This window comes from Kogia breviceps, chromosome 19, assembly GCF_026419965.1.
Source record: "Kogia breviceps isolate mKogBre1 chromosome 19, mKogBre1 haplotype 1, whole genome shotgun sequence".
NCBI lineage: Eukaryota > Metazoa > Chordata > Mammalia > Artiodactyla > Physeteridae > Kogia > Kogia breviceps.
Window position 1 is genome coordinate 41,087,620 of NC_081328.1, and position 21,151 is coordinate 41,108,770.

Genomic DNA, 21,151 nt, shown 5'->3' on the forward strand with positions numbered 1-21,151 from the left:
GAGGACGGCCATCTCCAAAAGTTTTGGTAAAAAGTTATGGCTCAGATTTCAAAATGCAAACAGATGTTCCTGAAGCATCCGAAATGGGCCACTCCATGTTTATTCCCAGAACCGTGGCGACTCGAAGTTGTTTTGTGTCCCAACTCTGCAAAGGGCAAAAGCGCAAACCCCTTTGGTGTAAACTTTCAAGAGAAGTGGAACAGCACACTTTTGGAGTTTCCCAAAGCGGCTGGCGACGTGCGAGGTCAGATCGTTCTGAGAATCGGGGCTGGACAAGAGAGATCTCGAAGGCAAGAGCGCTCAGAGATTTCCACGTGCCCCGATCTAGCTGGTCCCTGGGGAGAATTAGTGGTTGCTACAGTAGGAAGAAGGCTGTTCCTGTTCACAGCCCTGGCCGCGGGATGGCCTTGGTGTACGGGGGGAGATGGTGGGTGCACCTGGCTCTCTGCCCTCGGAGCCTCCAGCTGACTGCCACGCCAGAGGGACGCGCGGCCGGAGCTGCGACCTCCACCCGCCCCCGCGGCGCCCATCGAAGTGGGGGTTCCCGCTACGCCGGGCCTCGCCGCTATACCCAGGCCGCATGGGGGTGGGGAAAGAACTTAGCGGAGCTCGACCTCGGGATCTTCGCCCGTGTGGAAAAGAGCAGAGAAGAGTCATTTCACCCGGTCTCTACTCAGCTGGGGTCTCGGGAAATACGCGGTAATTACCCAAGAACCCCGCCCTCTGTGAGAGGCGAGGCTGCGGGGCTGCCGGGATGGTTTGAGGACCGGGCCCAGCCAGAGAGACTCCAACCTTCACCCCCCGCGGTCCCCGGTCCCACCCCCCGCCGTCTCCCGGCGCCGCCACTTCAGGCAGCCCACTCGGCCCGGCCTCTCCCCGCGCCCGGACCACCCCCCATGGGGTGCTCTCACTGCGCAGCGAGTCCCTCCGCTGCCTCCTCCCAGCCCAAAATGGCGGCGGCGGCCACCGATCCTTCTCGTCGCCTTCCTCTAGGACCGAGGATCCTTCCGCGTCCAAGCCCCTCCCCTCTCAGCCGGATCTGTTTTCTGCCCAGTAAAGATTAACGCCATCAATGAACTCTTTAATTGTGTTCGAAAGGAGGATCGGCTTGTGCTTCCGCACAGCTAATCGTTGACGAAAAAGGGAATATTGGCAGGCGAGTGGACCAATGAAAGGAGGCATCGTTGAGCGCGGGACGCCACTCGCGCAAGGGTAGATGGGTTTTAGAGTTTTCTGTGGGCTTGTTGACATTACAGGATCTTGATCCGCCTTCCCCAGCTAGAAGAACTACAATCCCCAGCAGGCACCGCGCTGCTAGGCCGTGGGAGGCGGGGGGGGGTGGGCAACCTCAGTGCCTGAGCGGCTTGACCAGAGCTGCAGCAACTGCAGCAAGAGGTAGGGCTGAGGCGTTGGGAATTGCACAGACAGGCGGTCGCACAGAAAGACACACAGATGTAGTCCTGTGCATAGCCCCTGACAGCAAATAGGTCAGTTCCGCCTTTGCAAAATCTCCTTCCCGGATCATTTCCCCTCTTCCAAGGAATCCTTCCTTGTCCCTGTTGGGTTTCCCTCCCAGCTGCTTGTAGTGTGAAGACTTCTTACCCTTTCCTCCGTTTCCCATCCTGAGAAGAAGGAGGGAGGCAGGCCAGGCCCTGTAGATGAAAAGGCCTCAGCCCCAGGCTGGGCCCAGTCGTGTGTTTTGAGGTGTTGACTTCTGGAGCCCAGCCTGGGGAGGAGGTGGGGGCCTGCAGTCAAGGTTGGGGCCTCTGGAGGCAATGGGGAAATGACTCTCCCTCAGGCTTGTCGGAGCCACGGACCCACTGCACTCCCAGCCTGTCCAGGTCATTGCTGTGTCTTCGCCTCCCTAGGCAGTCTTTTCCCCTCTTTGGTTGCTGGGGGAACAAAGCTTAGGCCTAGCTTCCTAGCTGCCAGCCTGCCTCAGTGAGTTTCAGGAGAAGAGTATAGGATGTAAGCCCTGGCCTGGGGCCTGAGGAACAGGACTGGGGAGATGGCCCCTTAATCTCCATTTGACCTCTTGCTGGCTGGAGGTGTGAAAACGAGGCTGGAGGCGGCCCTTCATTTGAAAATGAGGGTGTGCAGGTCTGGTGCTACAAAATGGCTGCCGCTGCCTTGGTAAAAATTGCTGGGTAGCCAGAATCTTCCTGAAAATTCTCCCTCAGGACTTAGGTTTCTGTTATTTAAAGCAGGTGTCACTAGTTAAAAGGCATCTGCTGAAAGATTTGGAACAGAAGAAGGTGGCTACTCCAAACCAGACCAACTGTAACACAGAGTCACCAGCAGCCCTGGAGGAGGCGAAGGTAAGCCCCACTCTCCCAACCACCTGATTGCCCTGAACATGGGTCCTGCCAACTGGAATCCTGGCTTCTTGTCTCAGATGTGTTAGTGGATTTGGAAAAACAGTATTTTTAAATGAGTCCCCACTATGCGCTTAGCAATATGGCAGATGTTAATTCTGTGCTATCTCATGAAATCCTAGTAGCCATTCAGGGTAGAAATTACTATTTCCATTTCAAAGAAGCTGATGTTCTGAGAGCTGACATGCCTTTTCTAGAATCATGCAGCCAGCAAGCAGAAGACCCAGGGTTTAAACTTACTGTCTTAAACAACAGAACCCTGCCTTGCATTTTGTCTAGCCTGAGAACCAAGTCTGAAGCAGGGAGAAGAGTTTGAGCCATAAAAGAGTTTGAGTTCATGATTTAGGATGGAGGTTAGGGGGTAGGAAATCACCCAGGAGAGAGGGGAGAGACAGATTGTATCAGGCCCTCAGAGAACATCACCTTCTGATCTGGCGACAGGAGCCCAAACCCTCCCACCCTATGCTCTCTCTCACCGGCCCCCACCTTGCCGGTTCTTCTCCCCTAGTCCACAGCTCCCTATAGGTAAGGAGGGAACTCTAGTCCTCTGATCCACCCTACCTAGCTACTTCCAGTAAATTTTCCAGATTTATTTAATTTGGAGTTCATGGCATGTCAGGGCCTGAAGGTTCAGAGAGGGCAAATGACCCACCCGGGATCACACAGCTTATCTGCAACAGTGGTAATGGTGGAAAGGAGACAAGCCTTCAGGAGGGAGGCAGCATGTGGGGCTGAGGGGCAGGGCTGGCTTGGGTGGGGGGAAAGATCATGGGGGACATTCGCTGAGGGCTGGGAACGGGTGAATGATTGTGCGCATCGAAGCGAGCCCCCCTGCCTCGGACTTCAGCGGCCTTGCCTCTTCCTGGGTGGGGCAGAAGGTCTTCTCAGTTGGCCCAAGACCCTGGTGGAGACAAGGCCTGTCACTCTTGATTGTATTGTTACTTTATGACATTCGCCCTGCAGGTAAAGTAACAGTACAACACAACAAACAACACACATGTACACACACTCCAATGTACCCCATCCCAAATTGTGAAGAGAACTTTGGGGTCTCCAAAACGCATGTTAACACACCTCCAGCTCTTACAGGGCTGCATACACCCCCCAGTACACTCCCTACTCTCGTGTAGACCCATGCTTGGATGTCTCTGAACCGTGCTGAACATTATAAAACACTGTGCCAGTGGTGGTGGTTATTATTAGAATTCCCCAAACCACAAACTTCCAGCAATTCATTCTCCTCCCCCAGACTCAGTACTCCCACCCTCACCACGGCGGAGATAAACAGATGCCCTGAACACGCGCACTCTTGACAGAATCCTTTCAGCCTCTTAGATAAGGTGTAGAATTCTCTGGGCTACAGACTGGAGATTGGCCCTTCCTCTCTCTGGTGCTTTCCTGCCCCTCATGTAGAAGAGTGATACCAACTTGTGCCTGGAATAAATACACTCCATTCACCCTAGAATGACAGAAGCGAGAGTCTCATGTTCCAATATCTTTTGGATCCCCCCCCCGACTTCTGGGCTTATGTCATTTAGCATATATTTATTGAACACTCACCTTTGGGCCACGCTTAGCGACACAGTGGTGAGCTGAACAGACAGGACACATTCTTCTAGGAGAAAGATAAGTGGTAAATGGTAATGTGCTAAATGCTAAGTGGGACATTAACTGTCACATGACAGGGAGTCACTGGGAAGGGGAATGGGGGCTACTTAGATAGGGTGGTCAGGGAGGGCCTCTCTGAAGAGCTGATATTGGAACTTGACCCTGAAGGATGAAAAAGAATCAGTTATGCAAAAGCAGCTGGAAGCAGGATTGGCAACGTGATTTGTGGGGTCAGTGCAAAGGGCTCTTAATTCAAAAATTACTAAGAAGTTCAAGAAAATGACAGCAGAGCATTAAGCAAAGCATGGGGCTTTTCTGAATGGGGGGCTCTGTGGGACTGTACAGGTCACTTGCAAGGAAACCAGCTCTGTCTGAAAGATAAGCTTTCTAGGAAGAGGGAAGAGCAAGTGCCGTTTGGGCTTCTTCTGATCAACCAGTAATACATCAGGAGCCACTTCCCATCCCATTTCAAAGGATGTTTATTGAATGTCTACTCTGTGCCAGGTACTGTTCCAGGCATTGAAATTACAGAGTGAAATACACAGGCAGGATTCTGGCTCTCACCATGAGTTTGCTTGGGGAGGGTTGGGGGACAGACAGTAGACAGGTAAGCCCAGAAACACACAAATGGTTGTAGAAGGTGCGAGGCTAGAGAGGGACCGGGTGAGCTGGGTGTGGGCAGGTCGGCTTCAGGCTGGGTGAACAGAGGAGTCTACCATGGGACGGGCGATCTGTGATCTGTCCTCCTTTTTCCTCTCTTTAGACCTCTCGTGTTCCTGGGAGCCCCCAAATATCCCCTGAGCCTCATGACCCTGGAGGTTCCCTGCCCCTGACACCCCGGATGGAGAGCCACTCAGAGGAGGAAGATCCTCCCGGCAGTGGCCTAGGCTGGAACGGTAGGGGTCCCCGGGCCCAGAGCCCAGGGGGCTGCTCAGTGGAGGCTGTGCTGGCACGGAAGAAGCACCGCCGGCGGCCTTCAAAGCGCAAGCGGCACTGGCGGCCCTACCTGGAGCTGAGCTGGGCCGAGAAGCAACAGCGGGATGAGAGGCAGAGCCAGCGGGCCTCCCGGGTCCGAGAGGAGATGTTCGCCAAAGGCCAGCCCGTGGCACCCTACAATACCACCCAGTTCCTGATGAACGACAGAGACCCCGAGGAGCCCAACCTGGATGTGCCCCAAGGGGCCTCCCACCCAGGCTCCAGTGGGGAGAGTGAGACCGGGGACAGCGACTCGAGGGGCCGAGCTCACGGGGAGTTCCAGCAGAGGGATTTCTCCGAGGCCTATGAGCGCTATCACACTGAGAGCCTGCAGGGCCGCAGCAAGCAGGAGCTGGTGCGAGACTACCTGGATCTGGAGAGGCGGCTGTCACAGGCCGAGGAGGAGACGAGGAGGCTGCAGCAGCTGCAGGGCTGTACCAGCCAGCGGCCCTGTCGCCAGGTGGAGGAGCTGGCCGCCGAGGTAGAGAGGCTCCGGACGGAGAACCAGCGGCTTCGGCAGGAGAATGAGATGTGGAACCGAGAAGGTGGCCGCCGTGGTGGGGAGCCGGGCACCTAGGGTGCCCCCCCATCCGGGCTGACCCAAGGAGAAGGTCCTGTTTTGTACACACTCAGGCCAGCCGAGTCTCAAGGAGGCAGGTCTCAGCACCCCTGAGCCCCCTGAGAACAGCTAATTTAGGTTCTGGTTTCCATCTTGTCATTTCCACAGTTTGTTCTTTGATGTCATCTTATTTTTCACAAAGGAATTAAATGATTTTGGTGAGATCACATGGGAGTGGCTAGCATTGATTTCACTAGGGCTGCTCTGAGAATCAAAGCACTTCCATCACAGAGAGGCCTGGGGCTGCCCCCAGCCTGGGAGGACAGCAGACCCCTGCATTGGGGGCTTTTCAGCGTCTCCAGAATGCCTGAAATCTGCTCCATGTATCTGGGGGCTATCAGACTGCTCTGAAGGTTTTAGAGAGGGGAAGGCAGAGGCGGGAGGGGTCTCAGTCAGGAGTCACCAGATTCAGCCAGAGCCTGACTTAAGATGCAAGATTGCTGTGAGGAGCTGGGAACTTCCCCTGGAGGAGAGAGGGCTAGGCTCAAGTCCAGGGGTTTCCTCAGGGTTTGTTCCCAGGCTCCCTGTATTTCCCCTATCCTCCCCACAGTGTAGAGGGCTGGGCTAGACAAGGTCTGGGTGCCTTGTGTTTCTCTGTGCTTGACAGCCTCCCCACCCGCCCCCCATCTACCAGCTGGGGGTTGGGCAGGAGGTTAGGTTTGCCCCCTGACCTCCTAGAAGAGCACTTACAAGTAAGCGCTCAAGGGGAGTTTTTTCCTGTTGGAAAATAAGCCCAAGGCTGGTTGGACGGGGGATCGATCCTTAGCAGAGCTGGAGGCTTGGCTTTCGAGGTGCCTGCCTTGCGTCTGTGCATCTGGCTCCTTTTAGCCTAATCACCTGTGTGGTTTATTCCCTGTGAGGTGAGCCCCTCACCTGTCTGTCTGATAGAGAGCTGAGTCAGCCCGGATATGCCACCAACACACCAGCAGTCTTGGGCTCTGAAGCGAGCTCACACACCCCTCACACGCAGACCCACCTCTCCCCAGACACCTTGTCTCTTGTTCTTGTGGCTGCAGAGTGTCAGGCTGCGGTGGTTGGAGGGGAAGTAAGTCAGCTCACCAATGAGCCTGTATTGGGTCTGCCACCGTGCACAGGGAGGGGCAGAGGCCTGGCGGGCCCAGCCTAACCTCCGTTCCAGGAAAGCTCGTCTTGACAGGCCACATTGGGCGAGAGAAGGGCTCAGGCCTGGGAGCTGCTGGGATGGAAATGTTGAAAAATCCTGTGTGTTGCCAGGACAACTTTCATTTCTGCCCTGTCACACCCAGACCTCTCCAGCGTCTTCTACAGCGAAGTAAAGCCAGCACAGATTCTAGGAAAGGATGGGTTTTTAGAGAGCAAAATCTCCCATCTTTTTTTTTTTTTTTTTGTGGTACGCGGGCCTCTCACTGCTGCGGCCTCTCCCATTGTGGAGCACAGGCTCCGGATGCGCAGGCCCAGTGGCCATGGCTCACGGGCCCAGCCGCTCCGCGGCACGCGGGATCCTCCCGGACCGGGGCACGAACCCGCGTCCCTGCATCGGCAGGCGGACTCCCAACCACTGCGCCACCAGGGAAGCCCCAAAATCTCCCATCTTTGGGGTCTCCCCCCACCTAACCCTGGCTGGGAGTCCGAGCCCCCCCTCCCCTTTGATCCCAGCCACCTCTGTCAGGAAGCGCTAGAGGAATGATTGTCCCCACTTTGCAGATGGAAAACCCAAGGCTCAGAGAGGAAGTGGCTTTTGGATTCCAAGAAAGCTGGCCTTAGGCCCGCCTTCCCCTGTGGGGTGCTAGCCAGGGACCTGAAGGCCCCTGGGCAAGGCGCAGGCAGAGGCTGCTGCATTCCTCAGCATGGAGCTGGAGGGAGAGGGGAGGGCCAGGGCCAGGACAAGGTTGTTTACCCAGAGGTGTGCGCGCGCGCGCGTGTGTGTGTGTGTGTGTGTGTGTGTGTGTGTGTGTAAAAGTAACTAGGAGGGGAGAGAAGATTCCAGAGGGCTGCTGGAGTGTGGGGGAGGGGTGTGGGTGCAGTGTGGAGGGAGAGGGTGCTGGAGGTGTATCCCTGAGCAGGCAGGAGCTGCACACGGGGAGGGGGGGGGGACAGGTGAGGAGCTTGGCCTTTCTTGGCCAAGGAGCTGAGGAGTCTGGAGATAGGAAAGCTGCTGCAACCCCAACACACACACACACACACACACAATGGCTGAAGGGCTCTGGGTCAGGGTCACACTGAGGTGGGTTAATTTTCCCAAGGCTGGTGGGGTCCAGGATGGGGCAAGAAAACAGAGGAGCAAAACAAGAACAAAAATAAAACTAGAGGAGAAGGGTGTGGGATGGGAGAGTGTCAGGAGGGGCTGAGAGGGATCAGTGAAGAGTCAGTGTCACCCCCTTCCCCCCACCTGGGTCCCTGACCTCAGTGCCCAGAACCCAGGCTAGAGCTGGTATGACTCGGGGCTCAGCACTGGGGAGGGCCAGCTCAGCCCCGGTGGCCAGATGCGGGTTCTTTTTGCTTTTCCCTCTCGAGCTGCCTGGTCCTGGGACCCCACCTCACCGAGGAAGCTCCAGTTTACAGAAGCTGGGCTTAGACACACTCCCCTTTCCTCCCCAGGCCTTTCCAGAACAGATGCTTAGTGCCTCATTCCCTCATGGCCATTTGCTTTCCAGGACCTTCTCGGTCAGCTGGGCCGGGGGAGGGAGGCCCAGAGAGGCAGGTAGCTCCCAGGAGTGATTTCGTAACCTGGTCTGGGATCCTCGTTTCTTCCCCACCCCAGCTGGACACCCCTGTGCCCAGTGGACAGTCCCTGCCTGCAGTGGGGTCAGGGAATGAGAGGTGATGGGGTGCACAGAGCAGCTGAGGGGGGTGGGAGGAGCCTGCCAGGACGTGCGGCAGTGGGTCTGAGGTGAAGTAGTTCAGTATGAGTGAAGAGGGTGGCCAGCTCCCATTGCCCCCGTTGGTCGCGGGCAAGGATGGCACTGGCCCTTTAAGTGGGGAATGCCAGTCAAGGCCCTCCCCCAGCCAACCCAATTCGAGGGCACACTGAGCATGTGCGGGAGCTGTGGGAGCCGGAGGGGAGGGAAGTGGCTGGAGAGATTCCGGAGGGAGCGCCTCACCCCCCCTTACTTCCTGTAGCTGCCCCCTCTCTCCTTCCTGGGTCTGACAAAGGAGCCCACGGCGCTCAGCCAATCCCTTCCCCCATCCCAGACCCCCGGTGGGTGCTGTCCTCTGGGGGCTCTGGGGCCTGCAAGGGGGTGACAGGTGGCCCCTCAGCCCTGGGAGGTCTCGGCAGCCCCCCTGCTGCCCGGAGATGGCACCCACACGCAGCTCAGTGCCATCCTCACTTCCCCGCTGTGGGCGGGTGGTGGGTGATCTTCCTGCTGCTTAACGTGTTCGATTTCATTCCATTGGTGCCAGGCTTTCTAAAGGAACTGCCTACCTTGATGACGCTCTGCTCTGAAAATTAAAAGCAGCTAAGAAGATGAGGTCCCTGCCCCCACCCCGGGGAGCTTCCAGTCTAAAGTCTGAGAGGAAGCAAACAGCTCAGAGGGCTGAAAGCGCCTGCCCTGCTCCCTCTCCTGGTTCTCCCTCCTTCCTCTAAAGGGCAGGGGCTCCCAAGTTCACAGGATCAAACTCTGCTTCCTCAACCAGCTGCATCCTCCAGGCTACCCTCCCCTGCAGCCTAGGAAACCGCCCCCCTCAAGGCTCTCCCCCACCTCCAACTTCGCTGGTTCTGCAACGACGTCCTCCTTGCTCCCTCACCTCAGGCTCTCCTTCACCTTCCCTTCCCCCTTTGGCACTTGCCCACTCTTCTTCCTGTAATCGCTTATCTACAGGTACCCTTTTTTCTTTTTTAAATTTCTTTCTTTTTTGGCTGTGCCCCAGCGGCTTGCAGGACCTTAGTTCCCCCGCCCAGGGATCGAACCCGCACCCCTGGCGGTGAAAGCACAGAGTCCTGACCACTGGACGGCCAGGAATTCCCCAAGTACCCTTATTTTTAATTGAGGTGAAATTCACGTAACATAAAATCAACCATTTTAAAGTGAACAATTCAGTGGCATTTAGTACCTTCACAATGTGTACAACTGCCACCTCCGTCTAGTTCCAAACAGTATCAACCCAAAAGGAAGCGCCATACCCATTCCTGCCCAGGCAACCATCAATCTGCCTTCTGTCTCTGTGGTTTTACTTATTCTGGGTATTCTGGTGGTAGAGACAAGAGGGAAAGACTAGTCTTCTGGGGCCTGTATTCGAAAAAGCACAGATTCCCTGAGGGCCTTCTGTGAAGGGAGCACTGGAGCAGGAGTCCCGAGACCTGTGATCCATCCCAGTTCTGCTTCTAACGCAGGAGCCTCCTCTCCCCTGTACAAGGGGCTGGGGGGGCTTCAGGCCAGGATCCTGGGCCCTCCAAGGGCTTACCCCTGGCCGGGAGCTTCTGTCTGGGATTGTGGTGCCGGGCCTGAAAAATCTTCCTCTTTAATACTCTTGGCTCCTTGCTACAGGGTCCAGGCAGTGAAGGTGGCCCCAGGAGACCGTGTGATTAATACCGTGGGGTTTGGGGTCAGAGGCATGAGATGAGGAAACTTCGGCTCAGAGAGGTCGAGAACATTGCCCAAGGTCCCACAACTCCTGCTTCACTGGAGTAGCAGCCGGTCCTGTCTGACTGTATTCGAGCTCTTGGCCACTGTGTTCTCCTATCTTCAAAGAGATAAAGTAAGTAAAGGGCTTAGCAAAGTGCCAGCTGTGTGGGAAGTGCTCTCAAATGGAAGCAGCCATAAATTTTACTACTTTGCGGAGCCTTGCATAGTCCTGATGTGAATAGCTCCATTCCAAGGTGGTTCTTGGGAGTTCCCCTCACCGCCCCCCCCCCTTACCTTACCTTTGTCCTCCACTGGCCTCCCTAGGAAGACAGCTTCTGTGGGGACTGAGGGGCTGCCTGGACCCTGAGCCTTTAAGGCAGGTGGGAGCTAGAAAGTGTGGCTCCCCTCTCCCCTAGAGAAGGAGATGTTATTGCTGCCTTCAGCAGAGCTCAGTTCCCCCATTTCTCCATGGCTGAATGTACCCCCCCCACAAACAAAACGGACTTTGTGGACCCAGGGGAGGGAGGGGACTGCACAGGCCTGGCCTGGCAGCAGACAGACTGAACAGCTGGCTCCCCAGTTGGCCACTGTGTCCAGGCTGCCTGTGGGCATGGACATTCCAGAGACCACCTGCCCCAGAGATCCTCCTGGGACCGGACCCCATCCAAGATGGAAACGCCCAGAGATCCTCCCGGGACCCCATCCAAGATGGAAACGCCCAGATCAGCCCCCTGGACACCTGCTGTCTCCTGCCTCAGGACACCCAGGATGGGCCCCCTCCCCTGCCCCATCCCTACCCAAGTCCAGTGGCTCTGAGAGGAAGTTCCCAAGGAGACTAAGTGGTGAGGAGACATGATGAGCGTGTCCAGAGCCTACCTCGGCCACAGCCCAAGGTTCTACAGAGAAGGAAGGGAAAGGGGTCTTTTGGGGCCTATAGTCTGTCCTGGCTCTTGATCCTTCCAGCACCCTCCTTGGGGTTCTCCTTAGGCCCCCACACACCCAGTCAGCCATGCAGACTCCTTTACCATAGTGTGAGGACTTGGACACAGGGAAGCTGCAGGCTTTCTCACAGCTGTGCCCGGAACCAAGTCCTGTGGCTGCCCAGCTGGCCGGCATCCTCTCTTACTGTTGGGCCCTCAGGCCCCACTGTCCTCTCTGGCTAGACCTCCCTTCCTTGGCTTCTCCTTCCCAGCCTCAGCCATTTCCCTCTTGGGCCTTTGATAAACAGGATCTTTTCCTCTGGGTCCCTCCTCCAACTGTCCTCAACTGTAACCCACATCAGCTGTGTTTGAGCCACAGGCAACAGCCCTCTCTGGATTCACCCACTTCCAGGATCCTTCTCAGCTCCCCCTCCTCAGCTGCCTCTCCCCCCTCCTCCCCTGGGCTTCAGATGCTAGACGCCTTTTTTTAACCTTCCACATGAATTCCCCAAATCTGAACACTACTGAAAAAGTCTTTTCATCACGATTTGAAATTCCATGCTTGTCAAAAACTACCTTCACAAATGCATTTGTGAGTTTTCTATTCCATTAATTGTAAATCTATCTCATTTAGTGATAAACTAATCACATTAAAAAATTCTTATGGCTACTTAATACACTTTAATATCTGAGAGCTCTATTTTCTCTCCTTACCCTTCTTCTACTAAAGATTCCTGGATAGTCTTAGATTTTAAATTTTTCTAGAGTACATTTAAAAGCAGTATGTCCAGATCCCCTGCCCAAAGCATATCTTTATGTATCTATATATAAAGATATAGATAGATAGATATGCAGATATAGACACAGATATAGCTATTGCAGAAGGAAGCATGTGAGAGAGTTCTAGATGTTACCTAGTTCAATATCCTGTCTTTAGGCTGAATTAAATATCTTTCTAAATCTATGACTCTCTCTTACATTCTGGTTTTTTTAAAAAATAAATTTATTTATTTATTTATTTTTGACTTCTTTGGGTCTTTGTTGCTGTGTGTGGGGGCTACTCTTCATGGTGGTGAGCAGACTTCTCATTGCGGTGGCTTCTCTTGTTGCGGAGCCCGGGCTCTAGGTGCACGGGCTTCAGTAGTTGTGGCTCACAGGCTCAGTAGTTGTGGGTCGCGGGCTCTAGAGCGCCGGCTCAGTAGTTGTGGCGCATGGGCTTAGTTGCTTCGCGGCACATGGGATCTTCCCGGATCAGGGCTCGAATCTGTGTCGTCTGCATTGGCAGGTGGAGTCTTTTTTTTTTTTTTTTTTTTTTTGTGGTACGCGGGCCTCCCACCGCTGTGGCCCCTCCCGTTGCGGAGCACAGGCTCCGGACGCGCAGGCTCAGCGGCCGTGGCTCACGGGCCCAGCCGCTCCGTGGCATGCGGGATCCTCCCGGACCGGGGCACGAACCCGTGTCCCCCGCATCGGCAGGCGGACTCTCAACCACTGCGCCACCAGGGAAGTCCCTCTCTTATGTTCTTTAACCATTTTTTTTTTTGGCCGCACCACGTGGTTTGCAGGATCTTAGATCCTGGGATCCCATCAAACTGCGCCCCCTGCAGTGGAAGTGCTGTGCCTTAACCACTGGACCCCCAGGGGAACTCCCAGTCATTGGAATTGTTAAGGCTTGGTGCTGGGGTGGGGGGTGGGCGTGATGTGCAGGTTCATCCAGGGCTGAGAACTAGAGTTCTAAGAGTCCCGAATGTTCTCTCTGCCCTGCTTGCCTTGGCCGGGTGTGTGGGTGCCTGGCATCTGTCCACATCCCTAGGAGACTCCAAGATGGCATGACCTCCAGTGAGCAGACGCCAGCAGTGAGTCAGGGTGTCAGGGTGTTTGGGGAGCCTTGAAGGGCAGACCAGGGGATGGGCAGAGCTCAGGTTAAAGAGCAAGGTGGAATTTCCACCAATCAGTGGAGGATCCAAACTGTCCCTGGAGACTCGCAGCCTCCATCACTGGATGTGCCAGGGCTCACGAGGAAAGGCAGGAAGTGAGACCAGAAAACATGCTGAGGGCCCCTCCAGCAATCAGATTCTGAAATTCTGCCTGGCAAAGAATCATTTAATCATTGCCTCATGGCCACAGCAGCACAACCACTTGTGGTTTGTGTGCGATGACGATTCTGCCGCATCTGGGCGGGGGTGAGGTGGGAGCTCTGGACTGGGGATTACCCGGCCTCCTGCTACTGGCATCCATCTGTGAGCAAGTGTTGTGTATGAGTCTGCCTTAAGTTTCAGGATCATATGCTATCCTTGCTTCCCTTTTTAGTGCCTTCTTGATGATCTCCTGTCCCATTTTTCCTTGCTTACCCAGAGCAGAGGTAGGGAGGGAGGAGGCCACTAGGAGGCTGGGCAAGGACGGTTCTCTAGGGCCAGCTGGGCTTCTCCAGTGCAGAGGTGAAGAGCACAGACTCTGGCATGAGACTGCTCGGGTTCAGTTCTGCCTTATTCTGTCCACTGGTGCTCCCCACCCACAGCAGAATAGGAGACGCACCTTCCCCATCACCTCTCTGGACACATACGTCCTCCTCTGCTGGTGAAGAGATGCCGTGTCTCACCAGAAGCACCATTTTTTCATCCAACAGATATGTACTGGCTGCATTAGTCTTCTAGGGCTGCCGTAACAAAGTAATGAACTGAGTGGCTTGAGACCGTATCGTCTCACAGTTCTGGAGGTTAGCAGTCTGAAACCAAGGTGTGGGCAGGCTGTGCTCCCTCTGAGACCTGTAGGGTAGCAGTCCCCAACCTTTTGGGCACCAGGGGCTGTTTCGTGGAAGACAATTTTTTTTTTTTTTTTTCTCGGTACTAGGGCCTTTCACTGCCGTGGCCTTTCCCGTCGCAGAACACAGGCTCCGGACGTGCAGGCTCAGAGGCCATGGCTCACGGGCCCAGCCGCTCCACGGCATGTGGGATCCTCCCGGACCGGGGCACGAGCCCGTGTCCCCTGCATTGGCAGGCGGAGTCTCAACCACTGCGCCACCAGGGAAGCCCAAGGAAGACAATTTTTTCATGGTCGGGGGGTGTGGTTCAGGTGGTGATGCGAGCAATGAGGAGGATGGAACTTTTTGCTCACTTGCCCGCCCCTCACTTCCTCCTGTGCAGCCTGGTTCCTAATAGGCCTCAGACCGGTATGGGGCGGGGGGTGGGGGTTGGCGGGTGGGGGGGAGGCGGGGTGTAGATGGGGATCCCTGCTGCAGGGGAAGACACTTTCCTTGCTTCTTCTTAGGTCCTGGAGGTTTACTGGCAATCTTTGGCATTCCTTGGCTTGTAGATGCATCCCTCTAATTCTTTGTCTTCCCTCTCTGTGTGTCTGTCTCTGTGTCCAAATTTCCCCCTTTTATAAGGACACTAGTCTTGTTGGATTAGAGCTCACCCTGATAACCTCATTTTAACTTGATTTACCTATGTAAAGGCCCTATTTCTAAATAAGGTTACATTTTGAGGTATTGGGGTTCGGACTTCAGCATATATTTTTTGTAGGCGGGGGACACAAGTCAGTTTATAACAGTAGGTGTCTGTGCTGTGCCAGGCGCTGTGCCAGGCACTGGGGGGTAGCACAGTGATGGACACAGCTCCTGCCCTCATGGAGCTTACCTTCTCTTGTTGTCTTTTTCCCCCTCTTGCTTCTTATTTATTACTAACTCTTGTTGATGAATCGCACTGGAGTGTTCAAAGTGCTTTCATTCACATGAGTTTCTTTGGGCGATATGACGAGGTCCCCACTTCACAGTTGGGGAGACTGAGTTTTGGAGTGACTTGTTCAGGGTCTCGTGACTAAGCAGTAGTAACGCAAGTAATGACATATTCAGCAATTGCTAGATTCCAACCAGCGCAAGTGTCACACACTACATCACACACTTGATCCCCTCAAGCATTTTTCAAGATGAGGAAATTGAAGTCAAGTTACCCAATGTCATGGGCTGATAAGAGGTTGCACGGGGACTTAAACCCAGATGGTCCAGTTCCAGCGTCCATGCTCTTAGCCACCACCACACGGCTCACTACAGCGAGATGCGACCTTGTGCCTTTTTCACTGCCCTCTGCTCCACACCAGCAGGTCAAACCTGATTAATCAATGTGCCCTCCATGCCTAGCAGAGAGCAAGTCACCTCTGCTCTTTCTTATTGAACTTCTCTAAAGCTCTTTCTCCCTTCCTGTTTCCTTCTTGTCCATCTCACTCTGGACACAGTTACTTTTTTATTTTTATTTATTATTATTATTATTTTTTTGCGGTACGCGGGCCTCTCACTGCTGTGGCCTCTCCTGCTGCGCAGCACAGGCTCTGGACGCGCAGGCTCAGCGGCCATGGCTCACGGGCCCAGCTGCTCCGCGACATGTGGGATCTTCCCGGGCCGGGGCACGAACCCGTGTTCCCTGCATCGGCAGGCGGACTCTCAGCCACTGCGCCACCAGGGAAGCCCACAGTTGCTTTTTTAAATGTTTAACTTATTACATAATATTTTAGACATAAAACAAACACCTCACCACCCAGTTAAGGAAATAGCAGTATTGCTATTATTGTTGAAGCCCCAGCAGCAATCACTCCTCAACTGCATTCCATACCCTAAAGGGAACCAGGATCCTAGACTGATGACAGTCATTTCCACACATCTTTAGAAACACGACGTTGCTTTTGACTGACAGTAAGGGATTTTTGAGTTTGATTCTTGACAAGGAAACATAGCAGGAGGTGGGGATCAAGGTGGAGGTGTAGCTTGAACTGACTCTTTTTTTAAAAAATAAATTTATTTATTTATTTATGGCTGTGTTGGGTCTTTGTTGCTGCACGCGGGCTTTCTCTAGTTGTGGCAAGTGGGGGCTACTCTTCGTCGCGGTGTGTGGGCTTCTCATTGCGGTGGCTTCTCTTGTTGTGGAGCTCAGACTCTAGGCATGCGGGCTTCAGGAGTTGTGGCTCGCGGGCTCCAGAGCGCAGGATCAGTAGTTGTGGCGCACGGGCTTAGTTGCTCCGCGGTATGTGGGATCTCCCCGGACCAGGGCTCAAACCCGTGTCCCCTGCACTGGCAGGCAGAGTCTTTTATTTATTTATTTATTTATTTATTAACATCTTTATTGGAGTATAATTGCTTTACAGTGGTGTGTTAGTTTCTACTGTATAATAAAGAAAATACATTCCGATGAAATATTTTAGACACAGAAAGGCATATAGGATGATAGACTGAACCTCCTCCTTAGGAGATAAAACATTAAAAAGAATCCCCATGGTTTTCCTCCCTGATCGCATCCTCCCAGATGAACCACCCACCTAAATTTAGGGCTTATTTTGAGCTGAATCCTGGGGGAGGAGCAGGGGCTTGCAGTCAGGTGGGGGTGGGAAAGGGCATCGCTATCAGAGAGAACGGCAGGGCAAAGGCTCGGAGGAAGGAGTTTGGGAAGCAGGTGTTGGGCATGATGGCAAACTGGGCACGGGTGGGGGAGGAGGGAGTTTGGGAGGTAGCAGGCAGCCCCGCCCTCCTCCGGGACCTCACTTCCGTAATTCCCTCTGTCATTGCCCTAATTACACGGACTCACAGTGAGCTGTTAGCTTCACTCTGAGATCCTAAGGGTAGTGACCCTCTTAGTCATCTTTGTCACCCCTGCATCTAACACGGTGGCTGGCACAAATGGGGATTTTATTAAATTAATTAATTAATTAATTTGATGGCGCCGCACATCTCGCGAGATCTCATTTTCCCCGACCAGGGATTGAACCCAGGCCACAGAAGTGAAAGCCCCAAATTCTATCCACTAGGCCACCAGGGAATTCCTTATTAATTTGTTTTCTCTCTCTCTCTCTTTTTTTTTTTTAGCCCACCACCTGGCACGTGGGATCTGAATTCCCAAACCAGGAATGGAACCCGTGCTCCCTGCAGTGGAAGCATGGAGTCTGAACCATTGGACCGCCAGGGAAGTCCCAGTATTAAATTTAAATTGGTAACTGAGTGAATGAATAACTGTTTAACTGATCGCAGCCTGCCTTGGTCGGGGGTGCTGGTGGCAAGAAGACAGTCTGAATGGAAAGTCTGAATGAGAGTTTTTGAAGAGAATCGTCATCTTTTTCCCCATCAAGTACAGCGTGGCACTGCCTTCATCTATGTTACCAAGCAGAGACCTTGCTGGAAGGCACGTCACTGAGGGGGAGGCATCTGCTGTGCAGACAGGTGTGTGATGATGTGATGGATGACCAGACGGGCTTCTCCCAGCTCTGGCCACCACCAGTGTCACTCACAACCCTTCAAAAACGGTTAGCTCTGGAGGTAAGTGAATAATCAGTCTCCCACAGGAGTAGGTAGGACCTATTTCTCTTCCTTAAAAATAACCCCCTCCCCTGTGTTCATCAGGCAGTTAAACTCTGCTGATTGCTGTAGAGGCAGCCGATTGTTTGCATTCCTAGAAGCCCCTCTCAGGGCTGGGCATGCTTCGGTGGGTTTTGAGTGGTGAGAAGTGCTTTTCTCAAGAGTCTGCATTCCACAAGGGGCCTAACAAACAGATAAAACGCGTCTGCAATTAGTGGCATCTCTTAACACACAAAGAATTAATGTGCTGAAGGCTGTTTGTTTATTCTCTTGCATGCGTCAAATATGCCCCACAATCCTGTTTTGGTCAAACCTTGGCTTAGAAAGCCCCCTTTTTCTGTTCCATGGAGAGATTAAATGCACTAATACAAAAAAAAAAAAAAAAAATTGAGCAACCGTATAGATAAATCTTAAAAGGTTTCAGATAAACAGCAAGTTATTAAAAGATTTTGGCAGTATGATTCGCAGCAATTTAGGCCACCAGATTCTGAATTTGCAGAGTTCCGATTAATGAAGCCGTTTTGTTCCTTCTCTGTACCCTGTAATTCAGTAATTCTGTAATTCATCGCAGATACAGAGAGTGCTGAGTGAGGCTGGGGCTTGCATTATGGCTGTTCCCTCCCAGCCTCCCTGGACTGAAGGCTGGGGAACAGTGTGTGGGCTGTGCCCTGGACTTGGGATTTGGCATGGGGAGACCTGACATTGAACTTTGGCTCCAACGATTTTACTGGCCAAGTGATCTTTCATTCACCAACATTTGTTGAGTGCCAGGCACTAGACTGTCACCCAAAAGACAAAGATAAATAAGACACAATCCCCCCCCAACTTTTGTTTTTCTAACGCTGAGGAGTACTTTTAAATATGTCAGGCAATCAGAAAAGTATAAAGGATACAGAAAAATAAAATGAACACCCATGATAAGAACAACCTAGCTTCTGAAAGAAAGCTAGAAAAACATTTGAAGTCCCTTGTGCATAACTGAGTCCCCTCTCTCCCCCTAAAATGGAGCCTCTGTTCTGCATTTTGGGTTTATCATCCCCCTGCATGTCTGTTATTTGTACAACCTGGGTATGTATGCTTAAACAAAATGTAGTGTTAGGTACTTTAAAAATTTCTATGAATCATACGACCCAAATCTTTTCATAATGTGGTCTTTGCACAAAAATATTTTCAGATTTATTGATGTGATACAAGTAGCTCAATTCATTTGTCTTTTCTATCTAGTGTATACTTTTTATTGAAGTATAACATTTATACAAACAGGTGCATAAATCATTTGTACAGCTTAATGAATGTTCATAAGGTCAACACACCTGTGTAACTACACCCAATAAAGAAACAGAACACTACCAGCACCCCCAGATCTCCCCAAGCCTCACTTTTAATCACCAAGGGCAACCTCTATCCTGACCTCTAACATAGACAAGTTGGCTGTTTTGGGACCTTCTGTGAAAATAAACATGCTATATGTACCTCTTCTGTGCTTGGTTTCTTTCCACCAACATTATGTCCGTGAGATTTATCTATTGCTAGGAGGAGCAGGTGATCATTTTTCATTGCTGTATAGTATTCCACTGCATGAATATCCTAAAATGCATGAATTCATTCTGCTGCTGCTGTACATTTGAGATGTTTCCAGTTTTGCGTGGATTATGAGTGCTGCTATGGAAATTATTTTACATATCTTTTAGTGCCCATGTGCACACATTCCTCTGGGGTATATATCTAGGAGTGAAAGTGCTGGGTCGTACTGTATGCATATAATTAGCTTTGACAGTAACTGCTAAATGGTTTTCCACTTCTACCAACTGAGTATTAGAGTTCCTTTGCTCCACATCCTTGGTCAACACCTTTCATTTTAGCCATTCTGGTGGGGAAGGGCTTCCTTTTTAAAGTTAAATTTACTGTGCTAAGCACTTTCTATGCATCTTATTTTACTGTCACATCAACCTCATGCGGAGGGTACTGCCATTAGCCCTGTTTTATAGATGAGAAAACTGAACTTGAAGAAATCAAGGAACTTCCTTAAGGCCACATAGTGAGGACTAGAGCAGGGCTCCCAGGTTTCACTGTCTCCCATCAAGTGGTCTGGAACCTGGTCTGGCACAGGTGGGGGACCCATGAAGACAACTGCAGTAACTGAGATATCATGTGAGGTGCAGGGGTCACCCCAAAGCTGAATGAGATCAACCCCACTGGGAGAGTCAGGAAGAGTCACAGCGGAGCACTGGATTGAAGTGGATCCCTGGACAACCCAACTTAGAATAATAGTGCCTGTCTCCGGTGGTCCTAGTGAGGATTTTTTTTGGTTGTGAGGGCGGATTTAAAGTGCTGGCATTAGCTAAGACCCCGTGTACCTCGCACAGAGCTGGTACTCAGTGAAGGGCTCTTGTAGGCCTTAGTGATTACACAGAATTCGGAGAACTTCACACAGTTAAATGGTCCTTCCTGCAGCCAGAGGGATGGACCAAATCACCTCTTTAGGCCCCTTTCACCCCGAGTCTGGGAGTGCCGGGGAAGAGTGGGAGTAAAGGGCCAGCTCCACCTCCCAGGCAGGGAAGACCTGCGCACACGCACCCCAGCCCCCTCTACTGCAGAAGGGCTGTGAGAGCAACTCCCTTCCACACAGGAAAAAATAACCTCACTGGGCATCAGCGCATCTCTCCACCCCCTCCACCCTGTCACCCCCTCTCCATCTCCATCCTGATCCCTGGACCCAGCAGAAGGAGCCGGAGTCTAGGAAAAACAACTCCTGGAGAAAGGCCCAGGGAGGCTGAGGGTTGGCTGACGGGGTGCGCAAGTTTTGAAAGCCCTGGGGCCGCTCTAATGGGAAAAGGAGGCGGAGGAGGAGGAGGAGGGGAGTGAAAGGAGGGGAGTGAAAGGGGGAGAAGAGGAGGAGAGGGAGATGGGGCAGAGAAAAGGGGAGGATTAATTTGCTGCTCGGATTCTAGGGCCGAGGACTGAAGCCTGTTCCTGCTTATCCCCTCCCCTACTCCACCGGGCGTCATCCAAGAGAGTTGCTTTGGGACATCCAAGGTGGGGGAGGGGGTGCGGGGAAGCTGAGGCCCCTGGAGTGGGGTGAAAGAATGTAGGGGGAGCAAGGGTGTGCGAGGCTGCTTACAGACCCCAGTGGGCTGGGTTCTGGAAAACACCCCAAGACTGACCCTCTCCAGGTGCCTCCTGAGCCCCTGCCAGGTTCTGCCAGCGCTGGCTCAACAGCGACACCTGCTGGCCTGGCCCCTCCCTGCGGGGCGGGGCTTCCCTCCGCCCAGGGAGCCCAGCGGGTGAGTCGCTCGTGGCTGGATTGGCGACCGAGCGTACCAGCTGTCGGGTCAGAAAATGTCGCGGCCGAGGCGTGTCCCCCAGCGGCGGGTCTCGTCCCTTCGGGTCGCCGTCCCCGGCCCTAATGCTGCCCTGTACACACAGGACACCGACTGAGGGTCCGCCCTGGGCCAGCCCAAGGTCAGCGTTGGAGCAAAAGAGCAGGATAAAGGGCCCTAACTTCAGGAGGCTCCTGGTTTGGGTAGAGATTTTTGTTTTTTAAAACACTTTATTTGGAAAAATTTTAAGCTTACAGAAGAGCTGCAATAAGATACAAAGATCCTTCATATACGCCTTACCCAGATTCACCAGTTGTTAAAATTTTGTCCCAATTGCTCCCTCTCTTATTCTCTGTGAAATAGATATTTTATATATATATATATATATATATATATATAATATATATATTTATTTATTTATTCCCTGAACCGAGAGTAGTAAGTGGCAACCGTCATGCC

General features: G+C 52.9%; 1 protein-coding gene across 6 annotated transcripts; it reads left to right on the forward strand.

The window, feature by feature from the left end:
* Window positions 1-219: 219 nt before the first annotated feature.
* HEXIM2 (HEXIM P-TEFb complex subunit 2) lies at window positions 220-5,744 on the forward strand. 6 transcript variants are annotated; one of them, XM_067021342.1, is made up of 3 exons: window positions 220-1,156; window positions 2,208-2,318; window positions 4,747-5,744. In XM_067021342.1, exon 3 carries the CDS (start codon window positions 4,825-4,827, stop codon window positions 5,533-5,535), a length of 711 nt encoding a protein of 236 aa, XP_066877443.1. In that variant the 5' UTR covers window positions 220-1,156; window positions 2,208-2,318; window positions 4,747-4,824; the 3' UTR covers window positions 5,536-5,744. The 6 variants fall into 6 exon arrangements, with proteins under 6 accessions (XP_066877443.1, XP_058904968.2, XP_066877442.1 ...); XM_059048985.2 differs by having other exon boundaries at window positions 223-699; XM_067021341.1 differs by having other exon boundaries at window positions 454-1,212.
* The last annotated feature ends 15,407 nt before the right edge of the window (window positions 5,745-21,151 follow it).